Source organism: Ceratotherium simum, chromosome 12, assembly GCF_057802395.1.
Source record: "Ceratotherium simum simum isolate JZ-2026a chromosome 12, ASM5780239v1, whole genome shotgun sequence".
NCBI classification, from domain to species: domain Eukaryota; kingdom Metazoa; phylum Chordata; class Mammalia; order Perissodactyla; family Rhinocerotidae; genus Ceratotherium; species Ceratotherium simum.
In genome coordinates this window covers 53,063,558-53,080,058 of record NC_141911.1, presented here as the reverse complement: position 1 = coordinate 53,080,058, position 16,501 = coordinate 53,063,558, and the positions used below count along the sequence as shown (strand labels likewise).

General features: G+C 35.2%; 1 protein-coding gene across 2 annotated transcripts in view; it reads right to left on the bottom strand.

Moving 5' to 3' along the window:
• The window catches only part of SCLT1 (sodium channel and clathrin linker 1), a 171,556-nt gene that overhangs the window by 111,499 nt on the left and 43,556 nt on the right, over positions 1–16,501 (bottom strand). For both annotated transcript variants that reach the window (XR_015553827.1, XM_004426501.3), the window contains exons 7-9: positions 12,681–12,803; positions 11,576–11,641; positions 7,134–7,204 (exon numbers count right to left, since the gene is read on the bottom strand). Coding sequence is in view for 1 of the 2 variants with exons in the window: in XM_004426501.3 (XP_004426558.1) it covers positions 7,134–7,204; positions 11,576–11,641; positions 12,681–12,803 (260 nt within the window). In the remaining variant the exon portion in view is untranslated. The remainder of the gene's footprint in view (positions 1–7,133; positions 7,205–11,575; positions 11,642–12,680; positions 12,804–16,501) is intronic.

Genomic DNA, 16,501 nt, shown 5'->3' with positions numbered 1-16,501 from the left:
GTCTATTTTTTCATTTATTTCAAGCTTGTTCATAATTGCTCAATGATGCGTTTTGATGATGACTGTTTAAAATTTTTTTCAAATGATTTTAACATCTCTGTTATCTAAGTGTTGGTTCTACTGATTGTCTTTCTCACTCAAGTTGAGATTTTCCTGATTCTTGGCATGATGAGTGATTTTTGATAGAAACCTAGATAGACATTTTGGGTATTATGTTATGAGACTCTGGATATTATTTTAAACCCTCTAGCTTATGTCCTCTGATACCTTTCCTGGGGGGAATGAAGTAGGGGCAAAAGTCCAGGTTCCCCACTAGGCCTTTTCTGGCATTGGTATAGGGGGTTCCACAGTTTTTTCTTACTACTTGGCTGGATTAGAGAAGTTATTGTTTAAAATATTTTTGCCATGCTAGGTTGCTCCTTTCCTGGTCCTTTGGCTAGAGAGAGACAGTCTTTGTTGAGGATTCTTTTTTGTTGGCTATGCTTGTTGGTGTTATCAGATTGCCAGCTTCTTCACTTCCCAGTCTGGGTTATATGAGGCAAAAAACCAAAACCAAAACTCAAACCAAAAAAGCCCAGGGACTTTACCATGGTGTCATTCCTTGGATCCTGAGGCACCTAGTCAATCTGCTTTCTTCTCTCTACCTTTCAGTCTTCCTATGTTCATTTTGTATATGTGTCCTGGGGTTTTAGTTGTACTTAGCAGGAGGAATAGGCCAAAGAACTGCTCCATCTTCCCGCCTATTGATTTTTAATAAAAAATGTGTGCTATAATTCAAAAGCTAGTTAAACCTTATTTTAGGTATTATTATAAGGTATTATTGCTAATACTGCTCAGAACATGTATACTCATATGCTACTTTGGTTATTTATCTGATATCCTGCCTATATATCCAGCTAGAACGTTAAGCACTTCTAAATATGGCACCTCTTGATGCCATAAAAGTCATTTTGCAAAGGGCATGGATACAGGTAGAAAAAAAGGATTGTGGCCATTTTTGAAAACTACAACATTGCTAAATTCAATGGTCAATTCATATAAGTGTGCATCTGTTTCTGGCCGCTCTAATCTGTTCAGTTTATCTATCCTTATGCCAATACCACAATCTTACTTTCGATTTTTAGTAAGTCAGGATAACCTGGCATGGGAAGTCCACCCAGCTTGTTTCTCCTCTTCAGAAATGTTTTGTCTATGTATATCTATATAAATTTTAGAATAAGCTTTTCAAATTCTACAAAAATCCTACTGGGTTTTTGACTGGAATTGCTTTGAATGTAGTGATCATTTTAAGCTATGCACAAATATGCTCCTTGATTTCTCAAGTTATGGGAATTATCTAGGTATCTTTTTGTTACTGATTTATAACTTAATAGCATTGTCATAAGAAACCGTTGTCTATGTTAAATCAATCCTTGGAAAATAGTTAAGAATTATGTTTTACCACCCAGAATCAGTTCAATGTTTTTTAATGTTTTGTATAGATATGAAAAGAAAGTAGATCCTGCAGTGCTCTTGTTAAAATCACAATGACCTCTGTACCGGGTTGAATAGTGTCCCCCCAGAATTTAAGTCCACTTGGAATCTTGTTTGGAAATAGAATCTTTGCAGATGTAATTAAGGTAAGGATCTCAGGAAGAAATCATCCTGGATTAGGGTGTGCTCTAAATCCTATGACTGTTGTGCTTACAAGAAGAGAGGCCACACAGAGACACAGAGAACAAGGCCATGCGAAAATGAAGGTAGACAGAGATTGGAGTTATGCTGCCACAAAGTAAGGGATACCTAAGGCCAACGGCAGCTGGTAGAAGCAAGGAAAGATTCTTCCCTAGAGCCTGCAGGGAGAGCATGGCCCTGCTAACACCTTGATTTCAAACTTCTGGCCTCCAGAATTATGAGAGAATAAATTTCTGTTTTAAGCCACCAAGTTTGTGGTAATTTGTTATGGCAGCCCTAGGAAAGTAATACCAGGGCTAAAACTAGTATTAGTATGGTTGCTCCATGTTGCTAAATTCAATGGTCAATTCTCAGAACTCATCCTGCTTTATCTATCATAAGCACTTAACTCAGCAATCACTCCTTCCTTCTTGGTATACTTCCTTCACTTGGCTTTCAGTACATGACACTTTTTGGTATTTCTCCCATCTCACTGGTCTCTCCTCAGCCTCTTTTGTTGATTACTCCTCTTTTCCCTTACATCTCAATATTTGAGTGTCCCACAGCTCAGTTATAAGTTCTTAACTCTTTTCTATCTATACTTAGCTATTTCAGTCTCATAGCTTTAAACACTATTCTTTTTTTTTTTTTTTTTTTTTTGAGGAAGATCAGCCCTGAGCTAACATCCATGCTAATCCTCCTCGTTTTTTTTTGCTCAGGAAGACCGGCTCTGAGCTAACATCCACTGCCAATCCTCCTCCTTTTTTTCCCCAAAGCCCCAGTAGATAGTTGTATGTCATAGTTGCACATTCTTCTAGTTGCCGTATGCGGGACGCGGCCTCAGCATGGCCAGAGAAGCGGTGCGTCGGTGTGCGCCGGGGAGCCGAACCCCGGGCCACCAGCAGCGGAGCGCACGCACTTAACCGCTAAGCCACGGGGCCGGCCCTAAACACTATTCTTATGTTGATCATCAAAAATTTATATCTCTAAATCCAAATCTCTTAACTGAACTGCTTGCTCATGGTTATCACCACAGGGATTTCCAGTAGTTTTTGGAAACTCAGCATGGCCCAAACTGCCCCTTACCCCACCAAATTTGGCCACCTACATATAGACTTCTGAGTCCATGGCAATACCATTCTTCCAGCTGATTGTGGAAAAAAACTTAGAGTCATCCCTGATGCCTCAATATCTCTGTTGCCTCCATCCAATCTATCAGGAAATCTTGAATCTACCATACAAAACATTAAAAAACATATCCAGAATCTGACCACATCTTACCATCTCCCACTGCTACCACCATGGTCCTAGTCAACATGATCTCTTGCCCGGGCTACTGCAACAGCTTCCTCATTGGTCTCCTTGCTTCCATTTTTGCCTCTCTACAGTCTTTTCAATATGGCAATCAGAGTGATCAATTCTATTAAAATATAAGTCAGATCATGCCAATCTTCTATTAAAAACCGTTTCTATTTCATCCATAATGAAAAACCAGTCCTCACAATGGCCTACAAGGCCTCATATCACCTTGTCTCCCACCCTCCCTAACATTTCTGGCCTCATCTCCTACTACTCTCCTCCTTGCTTACTCTGTCCTAGGTATACTAGTGTGAGAGACTGTAAAAATGGCCAAAAATTCTTCCCTGTCTGCATTCGCATCTTTGCAACATAATGCTGAAAATCTTTCCATCAAGGGGGGGTATCTATTTCCCTATCCTTTGAATTTGAGTTGACCATGTGATTTGTTTTGCCATGAATAATTAACAAATATGATTCAAGAGAGGCTTGAAAAGTATTCGTACACCTGGATTTGCTCTCTTGCTATTCTTGGGAACCATGCCATGGCCAAGTGAAGAAGTAAGACTTGCCTGGTGAAGAGACTGCCAAGTGCCAGACAGGTTTATTACCTACTGCCAACTACTAGACCGTCCTGGTAGCAGACCAACCAGCTGGCTGGAGACACACACGTAAGTCCAGGAGATATCACCCCAGCAGGTCCAGACTAGAAAACCTCTTCTATTGTCCCCCAAATAATAATCTAAGTCAGTTACTGTTTTGGGTCACAAAACTTTGAGTCATAAAGTTTTGGAAGGGTTTGTTATTCAGCAATAGATAACAGAGACATCTAGCTTCCTTGCTGTTCCTCAAGCACATTTCCACCTTTGCAAGAGCAAGTTCTCTACTTGGAACACTCTTTCCCTATATTGCATGGATAATTTGTTCACATCCTTCAAGCCTTTGTTCAAATCTCAACCTCTTCGTTAGGCCTACTCTGCAAACTCTATATAAAATTGCAACCCCACCACTGCCCCCTAGCACACCAGGATCCCTCTTATCCTGATCATGTTTTGTTTTGTTTTTCTGTAGCACTTACTGCCTCCTAACATACTATATATTTTACTTAGATATTGTATTTGTTTATTGTCTGCCTGCTCCTGCTAGAATGTAACTTGCAAAAGGACAGAGGTCTTCAATTGTATTATACATTGATGTAACCCATGTGTCAAAATCAGAGCCTGGCACATAGTAGATGCTTGCTAAATATTTACTGACTAATTGAATGGTTCAATGTTCTAGAGCTCTCTATTAGATCAAGTTGTTAATAACATAATTAACATCTTCTATATTCATCAGTTACTAAGAGAGTTAAAATCTTTACCATGATTATGGACTTGTTCTGCCATGCTTTGTATTTCTGTCAGTTTTTGCTTTAGTGTCTAGCGTTTTCATTATAAAACAATTTAAAAGGAAGTTTAAAAAAATGTATAACAAAACATTCAACCAAGCTGGCCTTTCTTTTAAAGGTCCTAAATTAGATAAGTTTCACGTTAATTTTGTTAATAGTATTATAATTTTATTTAACAATAACAATAAATAATAATAATAACCAAGACTAACTTCAGGCTGTTATGTATTTACTGTTCTAATACTATTCTAATTCTAATGTTCAATGAATAGGTAGCCTACAAAAATTATTCTACTAAAGATGAAAAAGGAATAACAGTGGACAGTGAATAAGAATTCAACTAATAAATATAGCACATCCATATAATATAATATTAAGGTTGACAATATTGATATGATGTTCGTATATCAATAAGTAAAAAAATTAGGTTATTAAAAAGTATATATATCATCCCATTTTTACTAAAATACTTAAATACACACATAAACCAAAGTTATACATTTAAAAAGTTAACAATAATTATCTCTAAATAATGGAATTATGAGATTTTCATTTTCCATGTAAATAGAATAAAGAATTTGTCTGGTCTTTGTCTAAGGTTCCTGGAATGGAGCATATAAACCCTTGGAAATTCCTGAGTAACAGGACTATCTTTGTTATTCATGGTAGATTGTTGGGCCCACACTTGAGTTTATGCCAACAAAATGACTCAAGGTAGGCCCCTAGATAGTTTCAGGATGGGAACTGGGCCATGCTGGAAAGACTAACCATGCAATTAGTGGGTTGAGGCTTTGAGCCATGTCATATAGGCCTAACCAACCCCCTGACCTCTAGGGAGGAGAGGGGAACTGGAGATTGAGTTCAACCAAGTGGCCAATGATTCAATCAGTCATAATACTTAAAATTCAGAAATGTAGTCATATAAGGTTTTGTTCTATGATGCAGTCATTTAGAAATATCATTAAATTATAATGTAAATTTATTTACATTTAATATTAATCATATACACACAATGAAACCGCAATAAAAACTCTGGAAACTGAGGCTTAGGTGAGCTTCCTGGTTGGTGAACACACTGATGTGCCAGGAGGGTGATGCACTCTGATTCTACAGGCAGAGGACATGAAACTCTACTTTTAGGACCTTCCTAGATCTTACCCAACAGGTCTCTTCTTTTTTGGCTGGTTCTAATTTATGTCTTTTATTTTTATTTTTTGTGAGGAAGATCAGCCCTGAGCTAACATCCATGCCAATCCTCCTCTTTTTGCTGAGGAAGACTGGCCCTGAGCCAACATCCGTGCCGATCTTCCTCCACTTTTTATGTAGGACGCTGCCACAGCATGGCCTGACCAGCAGTGCATCGGTGCGCACCCGGGATCTGAACCAAGGCCGCCAGCAGTGGAGCGTGCGCACTTAACCGCTATGCCACGGGGCTTAACCGCTATGCCACGGGGCTGGCCCCTATGTCCTTTATAATGGAATTTTAATCATAAGTAATAGTGCTTTCCTGAGTTCTCTGAGCCATTCTAGAGAATTACTGAGCCTGGGAGATTAGTAGGAACACCCACACTTGTGGCCAGTTGGTCAAAAATGTGGGTGACCTGGGGAACCCCAAACTTGGGGCTGGTATTTGAGTGAGGGTAGTCTTGTTGGAGGTGGTGCCCTTAATTTGTGGAGTCTGTACTAACTCTCGTTAGCTATTGCCAAAATTGCAATGCAACTTGATGTACTTTTATGCCATCTAAAGTTTTTTATAATGGACTTACATTACTTTTATAATTAAACAAACTACTTCTATTTTGAAAAAAAGAGGAATAAGATCTTGCAATTAAATAAATCATTACTATCTTAAATTGTAAAATCAATAACATCTAAAGAAATAAGGAGGACCAAATAAAAGCCCATAAGTAGAAATGTCTAGGGGAAGAGAAAGTAAATTTATTTAAATTAAATTAATTGAAACGTTGATGAAGGCAATAAAATAAAAATACAAAAAGTGGTGCACACAATTTTGCAAAATAAATGCTTCTTTTTTAAAAAAACAATATATTATTTTGCAGGGTAAAATATATGATACTGTGAAAAATAAAATAAATATCAAGGTTCATTTAACAAATTATAACTTACATTTTTTATAAAATGTAAATTTACATTACAATTTAAAGATATTTCTAAATGACTGCATCATAGAACAAAACCTTACATGACTACACTTCTGAATTTTAAGTATTATGACTAAGGGGAACAAAAAGTGAAAAAAAATTTTTTGGTCATTTGGAGTTTTTCCTGTGAAGTCTATTAATGCAACGATTATTAAGCCACTGAACCACAATATATACATACAGTGTTAAGTTGCCTGATTGGTAAAAACCCTTTATTAGCTGCCTTCTCATCCCTTTCTCCATCTCACTTCCCCACTCCCCTACAGGTGTTCCCTGTATTACCTCTAAATAAACTACATGCTTTGGAACCCTTTTCTTAGGGTCTGCTTCTGGGGAAATCCAAAGAAAGAGACATATGTCTAGAAAATTTTTTTCTAAGAGAATTGATTTTCTTCCATAAGCACTGGTCTTACCATCGCAGCACATCCTTTCACATATATATCACTGTTGCTTCCTGACAAATAGTCTTGAATTCAGTCTCTTCCTGTCCCAACAGATCATACATACAAAAAGCTATTGACAGGAGCTTAAAAGGGAGGGAAAAAATACTCATGGGAAAAATTATGGCATCATCACTTCTCCTGAAGAAAAATAATTATTAATAAAATTACAAAATGCATTTTTGAAAATACCTAAGTTGTTTTCGGAGTTGCTCGATTTCCACATTTTGTTCAGTGACTGTTTTCAGAAAGTGTTGGTTAGTCTGCCACAAGAAAAAGATAGAAACATTCAGTATTAGAACATTTAAAACTACATCTTTAAAGATTAACTATAGTACAAAAAAATAAAATGAAGTCATGACAACAATTAGAAATTTTTTTTTTTTTTTGAGGAAGATTAGCCCTGAGCTAACATCTGTTGCCAATCCTCCTCTTTTTGCTGAGGAAGATTGGCCCTGGGCTATAATCTGTGCCCATCTTCCTCTACTTTATATGTGGGACATCCGCCACAGCATGGCTTGATAAGCGGTGCATGGGTCTGGGCCTGGGATCCCAATCTGCGAACCCTGGGCACTGAAGCAGAGTGCATGAACTTAACCACTACGCCACCAGGCCGGCTCTTGATTAGATTTTTCATGGTAAAATATAACCCTGGCCATCTTTCCCCGCCTTTAGTGCTTCAGTGGATACCTGCTTCACTTCGAGCTAGCTGCATCTGCATTTTACAGCTTACGGATTTCTCTGGCCACATGAGTCTCCTTTTCTCACCTAACTGTGCAGAAGACTAAAGGTGTTGTAGAACTCATGTCCCTAGACGGCTCTGGAAGAGCCCAATAACAATGACTGAAAGAAATTGGTATGTAAATATCCCAAACTCCCATGCCCCATGGTGGAATAACTCTGAGCCCTGTGCTCTGCACCGCTTTCCAGAGTTCATTAGTGGGATTAAGTTTCAGTTATCCACAGCGTTAATTTGCTTGATTGCTAAAAACCCTCTATTGGCTACCTTCTCTTCCCTTCCCAGTCTCACTTCCCCACTCCCCTACTGGGGCTCCCAGGTATTATCTCCTAAATAAATGACAGGCTTTGGAACCCTTTTCTCAGGCTCTGTCTGTGAAGGAACCTAAAGTAAGATATGAAGCACTCTTCCAAGTTTAGAAAAAATTTTTCTAAGGGAACTGATTTTCTTCCATAACTGCTGGTTTTACCATGATGGGACAAATTTCTTATCCTTATGCTTATCTATATGCCTTACAGGCAAAGTCATATAGATTACAGTTACCTCCTAACTGAGAGTCTTGATTTCAGTCTTCTCCCATTCCAACAGATCATACATACGTCACTCCAACTAAAGTCCCTGAGACAGTTTTCATTGTACTTCTCTCATACTCTACCCAATTTCATTGACTTCATATTTTTAATACACTATTGTATTTCCCTCTTCCTGGGATGTCCTCATTCTGCCAGCATTCATCCCTTCACACCCTGTGTGGTCCACTCACTCTAAGGCAAAATTAATTGTTTCCTTTCTGCATTTTGATAAAACTTTATATGTACTTTTACAATGCACAGTGCATTATATTTAAATACTATATTAAAGTTTACATATTCCTGGCTACAATATGAATCTTTTATTGAAGACCAGCTTCTCCCAGAACTCCCAATGTCTGGCACATGATTTAGTACATTCTAAGTATGTATAGCTCTGAGGAATGAATGAATGAATGCCTTTACTGAGACATGAAAGAGAGCCTGAGGACTGCATCTTTATCTTTATCTTGGGAAGTAAGCTACTGTAGACCAGAATTTAGCATTCAATTCACAGACCACAATTTAAAAGACCAACTATCGCACAGAGAAAGAAGGACAGAATAATGACAGGTAGGTAAATTATACCATACCAGAAAAGTTAAAAAAAAAAAAAAACCAAACAGGGTGTAACATTGGGCATGAAATCAGAAAAGGCATAATGGTTATATACAAATAATTGAAGAACTGACTTGAAGAAGAAGTGAGCTTATTCTACTTTACTCCAAAAGATAAAACTATATATCAGTGGGTGGAAATCTGATGAGAGATTTTCGCTTTCTAATAATCAGAGTTCAAAGGAACAGGCTCCTTGGGGAAGCGATACTATCTCTTACAGGGGATAATCAAAGAGCCTAGATGATCATCTAACTGAAAAGCATTTAATAGAAGGATGTCTACATCATTTGGGGGAACAGATGACCTTTAATATCATTTCAAATTCTCCTGTGAAGCTATCTCAATGACTTCAGCCCCAACTGAAGGAATTCAAGTCTCTGAATTCCTCTATAATGTCTATAATGCACCATTAATGTTTTATTATATATAGTATGTTTCAACACTAGCATAATTAATGCTTGCATTTTTCACTATTTGGGAGCACCTTAAAGATAAATGATGTAGAGAAATTAGCAAAAGCGTAAACTGGAATTGTGAATTTTAAGAAGCTACTATTGGAAACTAACACACTTAAGTTGCTAGCAAGCCTAGTAGGAGCTCAACAACTGCATCTGAACATGGCTCTGTTGTTCTGTATTTGTGATCATGAAGAAAATTACATACGATCTTAATATTCTAGAATTTGGAGATTCGTAAAGGTCTAGGGAAGCATCCCTTTCAACCATCATCCATTTTATCACCTTATTCATTTCATATGAATATGATTCATATGATTATTTCATATGCCATTCCTGTTTCACCAAGAGACATGGGCTTTGTGGATAGATACACGTTTCTCTTGCAATTAGAGAACCTATGACAGTGGAAAGAATTTAGTAAGCAATTAACAAATATTTTTGAGTAATTTTATAGAGATGAGCAAATCTCAAAAAAGAATATTATTTTAATAAAGAGAATCTCTAGGAAATGTGAACTCTTATTGTATCTATAGCCTTAATAAATAAATATAAACTTGTACTTTTATGTAGCATTCAGGTCAGAGCATTTTACCTTCTGCGTATTTCTAATGTGCATTGGTAATGACAGATATTTTATTTACTTCTTGGATAACAAGCAATTTATTGTACATCTATAAGAACCTATTCATTTAATGAGTTTATTCATATAATAAGAAAACTTTTTAATGGAAACTGCTTGATTTTTAAAGGGCACTTTTCTTCAAGTTTGATTTTTCACTCAAATTGCTCCTGCGACTATGCTCTGAAGGCTCTTTGAGACATACGAGATCTTTACAATCACTTAGCTACCTCCCTTTACACTGAGCAGTCTTGTTTGATACCCAATATGTACATTAAGAAAAATTCAAGTTTTAAAATTTCTCTTAATCATTTTCCTTTACTTTAACCACCAGGATAGTCTTTTATTTGCTCTTTATAACAAACTTTCTTTTATCCATCTTGTCACTCCTTCATCACTTTCATTGTATCCACAGCTTGTTATTCTTAGTTTTGGCCTGAAACTATGAATTCTTGTGCCTTTGAAATTTTTAATGTATTTCCTGTGAATACTCAAATATTCTTGCCCCATGACTTTCATCAGAATGATTTTGGGTTTTTTATAATAAAATAGAGGCTCTGTGGTATAAGATACCAAAGGATTATATAATCCCCATAATTCTAGGAGATATACTAAAAGAAAGAATGCATAATTGTGATTTTAGGTTAAACCATTAATTTCACATAGAAATATGATTTCTTAATTATGGACATCAGTCATCATTTTGTTCTGGAGTACTTTAATAATATTTTAAAGCTCTAAGAAGTATATTATCAATAATTATAAGTGATTAGAAACTCCAGATGTTAACATAAGCAAAATAGGGAGAAATTTCTTTAATAACTTTTTACATGATTAAAGAAGAAAATTTTAAAAAGTAGAATAAAATTGGATAACTTACTTTCGATGGCACAATTCCACTCTTAAACAAAGACATTTTCATTAGGGATTAACAAGAATTAGAAGAATAACTATGTAAAATAAAGAAAGGAAGGAGAGGAATTACCTGGGATGTCATAATCCTATTACTCAACAATGAGGTAAAATAAAGTTCCAAGAAGTAAAAGAAAAGGAGAGAAAAGAAGAGAGAAAGAAAAGTAAGAGGGAAAAAAAGGTAAAGAGCAGAATTGGGAAGGCTAATTGTATTTCTTTTTAGGAAAAACTTAAAGGGAAATTTAGGGGTACCAGTTAGTACTGGTGGTCAATCAACTGAAAAACGGTTTTTAGTGTCCTATTATTTTTAAGGAACTGGGCTATTCATTTGTTTAACAGTGCCACTATTCTTACCATATACCTAGCAGTGTGCTAGATGAAATACCAAGAATAAAGCATACGTCCTACTCTTGAGGAGCTCACAGTCTAGATTACTCTCAGGAGATCCTACCAAGGACCCCACAAGTATTTTCAGATTAGGATATACTTCAGATAGACGTTAGCTTTAGATCTCCAGAAAGTACTGTGAACCCTGTCGTGCTACTGAATGTGAAAGAAAAAGAGAGAGAAAGAGGAAAGAGTACTGCCTACCTATTTTAATGTCATGCAACATGTTTTTCTTTGTTGTTCTTGATTTGCATTAGCATAAGCAAACATTATTTATAGTAACAATTTCTAGTTTATACAAACAAGTACACCAAATGGATATTTTCGCTTACCATTTCTATGTTCTCATTAGTAACATGAAGTTGCTTGGTCAGTTGTTGAAAACTGGTCAGCTGATCCTACAGTAGGAAGGTAGAGGGGTACATAAATAGCATTTTGTTTGGAACCCATAAATAAAATAAAATTAAAATGAAATCTAAAATCATTATGCCTAACTCTAGATTAAATCAGCTGTATTTCTTCTAACTGTTATTGTGTGAATTAATAGTTGAAGAAATAAGACAAATTTTTTTTAATGATTACAAAATTAAATACAGTGGCAATGTGGAAACCAATGTAACCATTTATGTTTTATGTGAAACTATTATTTCTAGAAATTAATCCATTAGTAAAACAGACACACTAGAGATACCTTGTCCAATATTGGAAAACCACATTCAAACCTATTCAAAACCTATAATTCAAGCCATGGCACAGGAGTTATCGTCCCTCTCCCCCCTTTTTAGAATTCTCATGGCTTAAATGCCCCACAAGTTTTAAATTGTTTGATTATCTGTTATGATCCTATTAAACATTATATGTGCAGGTGACACAAAGTTGGGAGGGGCCCTTAATATGTCAGATGACAGAATTTAAGATTGACAGATAACGGGGGAAATAAAGGACAAGGTATTATTTGTAAAGTCTTGTACCAAAAAAAACTAACTGCAAAGCTACAGCAAAAGAATGATCTTATTCAGGTGAAAAAAAATACCTAATGGCTTATTTAAGGGTGTTAACATCTTCATTTTACACAGCATAGTTATACTTGAGCAGGTTTCTTCATTGGCCATGATCTAATGAACAGTTTTTGTCTTTTTTAAGCCAGGTAAGAAAGCAAGAATATAAAAGCTTTGGCAGTCCATTTATACATAATAATTTTATAGATGCTTGTTAGCGCTAAACACAGCTTTCACGCCAATCACATTATAAAACCCAGAGTACACTAGGCACTGCTGTAACTATCTTATCTGTTCAAGAGATTTCTAACCATCAAAGATCTATGTATTGTTAACATAAATAACAAAGCAGACACTTAGCCATTCCTCTCCAAAACTGAGTTTCTCCAGAATGCAATTTCTTATTGATATACAAGAAAATCATGAAGTCCAAGATTACCTTTTGTTTTTGACTTTCAACTACATGAATCTGGGCCTCCGTCATATGTTCCTGGTAAAGTTTCTGCAGTCTGTCCAACTCCTGAGAAACAGTCTGCCAGAGTTCCACAGCCTGAGTTTTTTCCTATAAAACAAAAACATTTAAGAATTCATTAAATTAGTAGTAGGCTATTGCATAGTACAAATGAATCATATTCAATGAGTTCTTGTATATAAAGTCACAAAATAAAAATAGAATTTGTGTAAAGATGGCATAGTTGTAATCTTTTTGATGATACAAAGTTATATTAATTATAATTTAGACAATAAACCTAAAGATGAAAATTCCTTATTTTGAAATATTCTTTTTATTCAGATTTCACAGCTAAAATTAAAACCCTTAAATCAGAGATATGGATCTAAACCACTCTCCTTGTTCCACAAGAAAGTGTAAGTCTTAGAAATTACTGAAGAAGAAAACTGTCCCTGGTAAAGTACGAGACTGTTTTTCAGATTGTAAAAGTAATAAACATTTATTGTAGAAAATTAGGAAAACACAGAAAAATGGAAAAGAAAATAAGAATTTCCTATAATTTGCCATCTGATAATAAATATTGCCAACATCTGGATATAATCATATTTATAAATATTGGATGTATTCATGTTTACAAATGTGATTTTGAGGGAGAATTTTGTATTTTTTTCTTTTAACAAAATTGGGAATCATATAAGGTGCTGTTTGTATTGTACTATTTTCACTTGGTATTTTATAATGCAAATTTTCTCAAGTTATTAACTATCCCTTCAATATAGCAATTCTCAAAGTGTAGTACAGGGATTCTTGAAGTCAAAATTATGTTTATAATAATATGAAGACATTATTTGCCTTTTTCACTCTCATCCTCTCACAAGTGTACAGTGGAGTTTTCGAAAGTTTATATCATGTGATGTGTGATGTCATCACTCGGATGGTTAATGAAATGCATTCTTCTGCTCCCATTTGTTTTTAAAAATGTCTCAGTTTTAATTTGTAATATGACAAATATTGACAGATACATAACTCAACAAAAACAAAAAGCTCCTTGGGGGCCTCAATAATTTTTAAGCATCCTGAAGAGGGGTCCTGAAACCAAAAAGGTGAGAAACTCTACTCTAGTATAGGAGAGTATTATTCTCTTCTTAGAGAAGTGGAGACTGAGGTTCAGGCCATTTGCCTAGGGTCCCTCAGTAAGTTGTTGACAGGGTCTGGAAGAAACTTTCATTTCTTTCTCTAAAATCCAAGTGTTTAAGTCCCAGGCCAGAGTTAATCCACTATCTCAGTTTTAGCAAGAAGGTAAGAAGGTGTAGTGAAAAGAGAGGCAGTTTTTGGAACATAATGAGTATACATTTAGGATAAATACAGGTTTTTAAGTTTTAAGGAAACTATTGCTGAGGCATAACATGCATTCAGAAAACACACAAATCATGACTTTTTACAAAGTGAGTGCACCAATGTAACCAGCACCCAGTTCAAGAAAGACAACATCAGCAGCACCTAAGGCCAGATTTTCCTCTCTCCCAGAAACTACCATCGCCCCAAAATAACTGTTAGCTTGACTTCTAACATCATTGATTAGTTTTGCCTAAAACTTACATAGTTGTAAAATCTGTAGACAAATACAGAATCTAGAGCCAGAAGACTTGGGTCGGATCCCTAATTCCCAGCTGACTAATCCTGGACAATTCATTTCATTTCCTTAAGACTGTTTTCTTTTCAGTAGAATGATCATAAAAATGTCTCAGATCTCAAAAGGCTGTAGTTTCCCAAAGCTGCCTGATGGTAAGAATCATCTGGATTACTAGTTAGAAAACCCGGTCTCTCCTAGAGCAGTGGTTCTCAAAGGACTAGCAGCATCAGCATTACCTTACAACCTGTTAGAAACATAAATTATTGAGTCCTATCTCAGACTTATTAAGTCAGAAACTTGGGGGAGGGAGGCAACAATCTTTATTTCAACAAGCCCTTGGGTGATTATGATGCACACTAAAATTTGAGAACTACCATACTAATATGAAATTTTTTTAATGGTATAACGCATCATTTGGAAAAATGACAATTTAAATGATTCCATATTTTTAGATTTTTAAGCTACTTCCAATTTTTCATTATCATAAATAGTACTATGATGAACATATTTATTCATAAATTTTTACATACAGCTTCTTAGGACAGATTCCTAGAATCTATGTGATGTCATCATCTAATTAATTGGTCAAAGAACATGAACATTTCTAGAGCTCTTACTGCCAAACTGCCTTCCAGAAAGATTGTTACAAATCACACTATTGTAGCAGAATGAAATACTCCAAATTAAAAATATTAAGTTAGGTACTTAATATTGTAGTAGTGCTATCAGCTCCCAAAGCAATTATATTTGCTCTACACAGCACCTCTTGCACCTAATTTTAATTCTTGTTTATCTTGCTGTTTAGTAATGATGATGATAAAAATAATAGGTAAATTTATTAACTTACATATGTGCTAGGCATTACACTAAGTGCTTTATGGGGATTTTAAAATTTTAATTACCATAAGAACTCTGTAAGATAAGAATTATTATAATCTCTATATATAAATGAGGAAGGTAAAGCATGAAGAAGTTTCCCAAGGTCACAGAGTTAGAAAGTAGAATGGGGACCAAATTCAAGAAGTTTGACTAGAAGTTTCTTCCAAACGCCTGTGTATTCCACAAAAGCAGGAAGCAACATTCTTCACTATATCATCAACACTTAGCACAGTGCCTCATATGTAACAGACACCTAAGAAATATTTGTGGAATGAATGAAGATATTTGAATAGTCAGTTAAATTCTCTATGCTTATAACTTTAATGAGGCATAATAATAAAGAATTCTTTTTTTCTCAATTTTCTACTATAAATTGTATTTAATTTAGTTTTTATCTGTTCAGTTTGGATTCAACTAGTCTTCAAGCATACACAAACGTCTTTCAGTCGAGTGACAGATACCAAAATAGTATGTGTTTTATGAGACCTTTACAAATGAAATACATAAACATCTATGTATAAGTAATAAGCAGAATTAACATTTGACATTATTGTTTCATAAATTTATTAACATTTTCGTTATTCACACTTTATATTGCCTAAACTCTCATTCAGTTAAAATTTTATATTTATATACAAAGTACCTTATAGATTTTATGGGAAAATTTGTTTATAACCAATCTGCTTTTTTCTTTTTGACTGCTCAGACTTGGACCTCACCAAATCTTCTATGAAGTGATGATCCAAAATATAGCAAAGAAGTAGGACCATCTTCAGAGACATAATATGAGACCAAGCAATTGCAAATGGAGAAAGGTAAAGAGAGGGGAAGACCGGAGGAGAAAGGAGTGAAGAATGAGAGAAAAAGTGTGGTTAAAAAAAAAAAGAATAAGGTAATTTTGAAGTTTTAATAAAATTTAGCATTGGAAATTATAGCAAAAAAAGTACTACAGAGAGATGTTCTTTAGAGATAGGGTTCTTGTTTTGTTTTGTTTTGTTTTTTGAAACTACAAATCTTATCTAGTTTTGTACTCCACTTTCTTTTTATAAAATTAAATTTTTTTTCAGTTTTATTGAAGTATGATTGACAACCATTGTATACATTTAAGGCGTACAAGAGAGGGTCCTTTCACACACGGTCTATTGAAATCTTTTTCAGGAGTAATGAGAAATGCATATTGTGCCACAGCTTTTAAAAGACATATTTAATATCTGGTTAGAAAGTACTTATAAGTCTACATTAATTTCCACTTATTTCTACATAAACATTTATAAATCCTTCCTGATAACACTAGTCT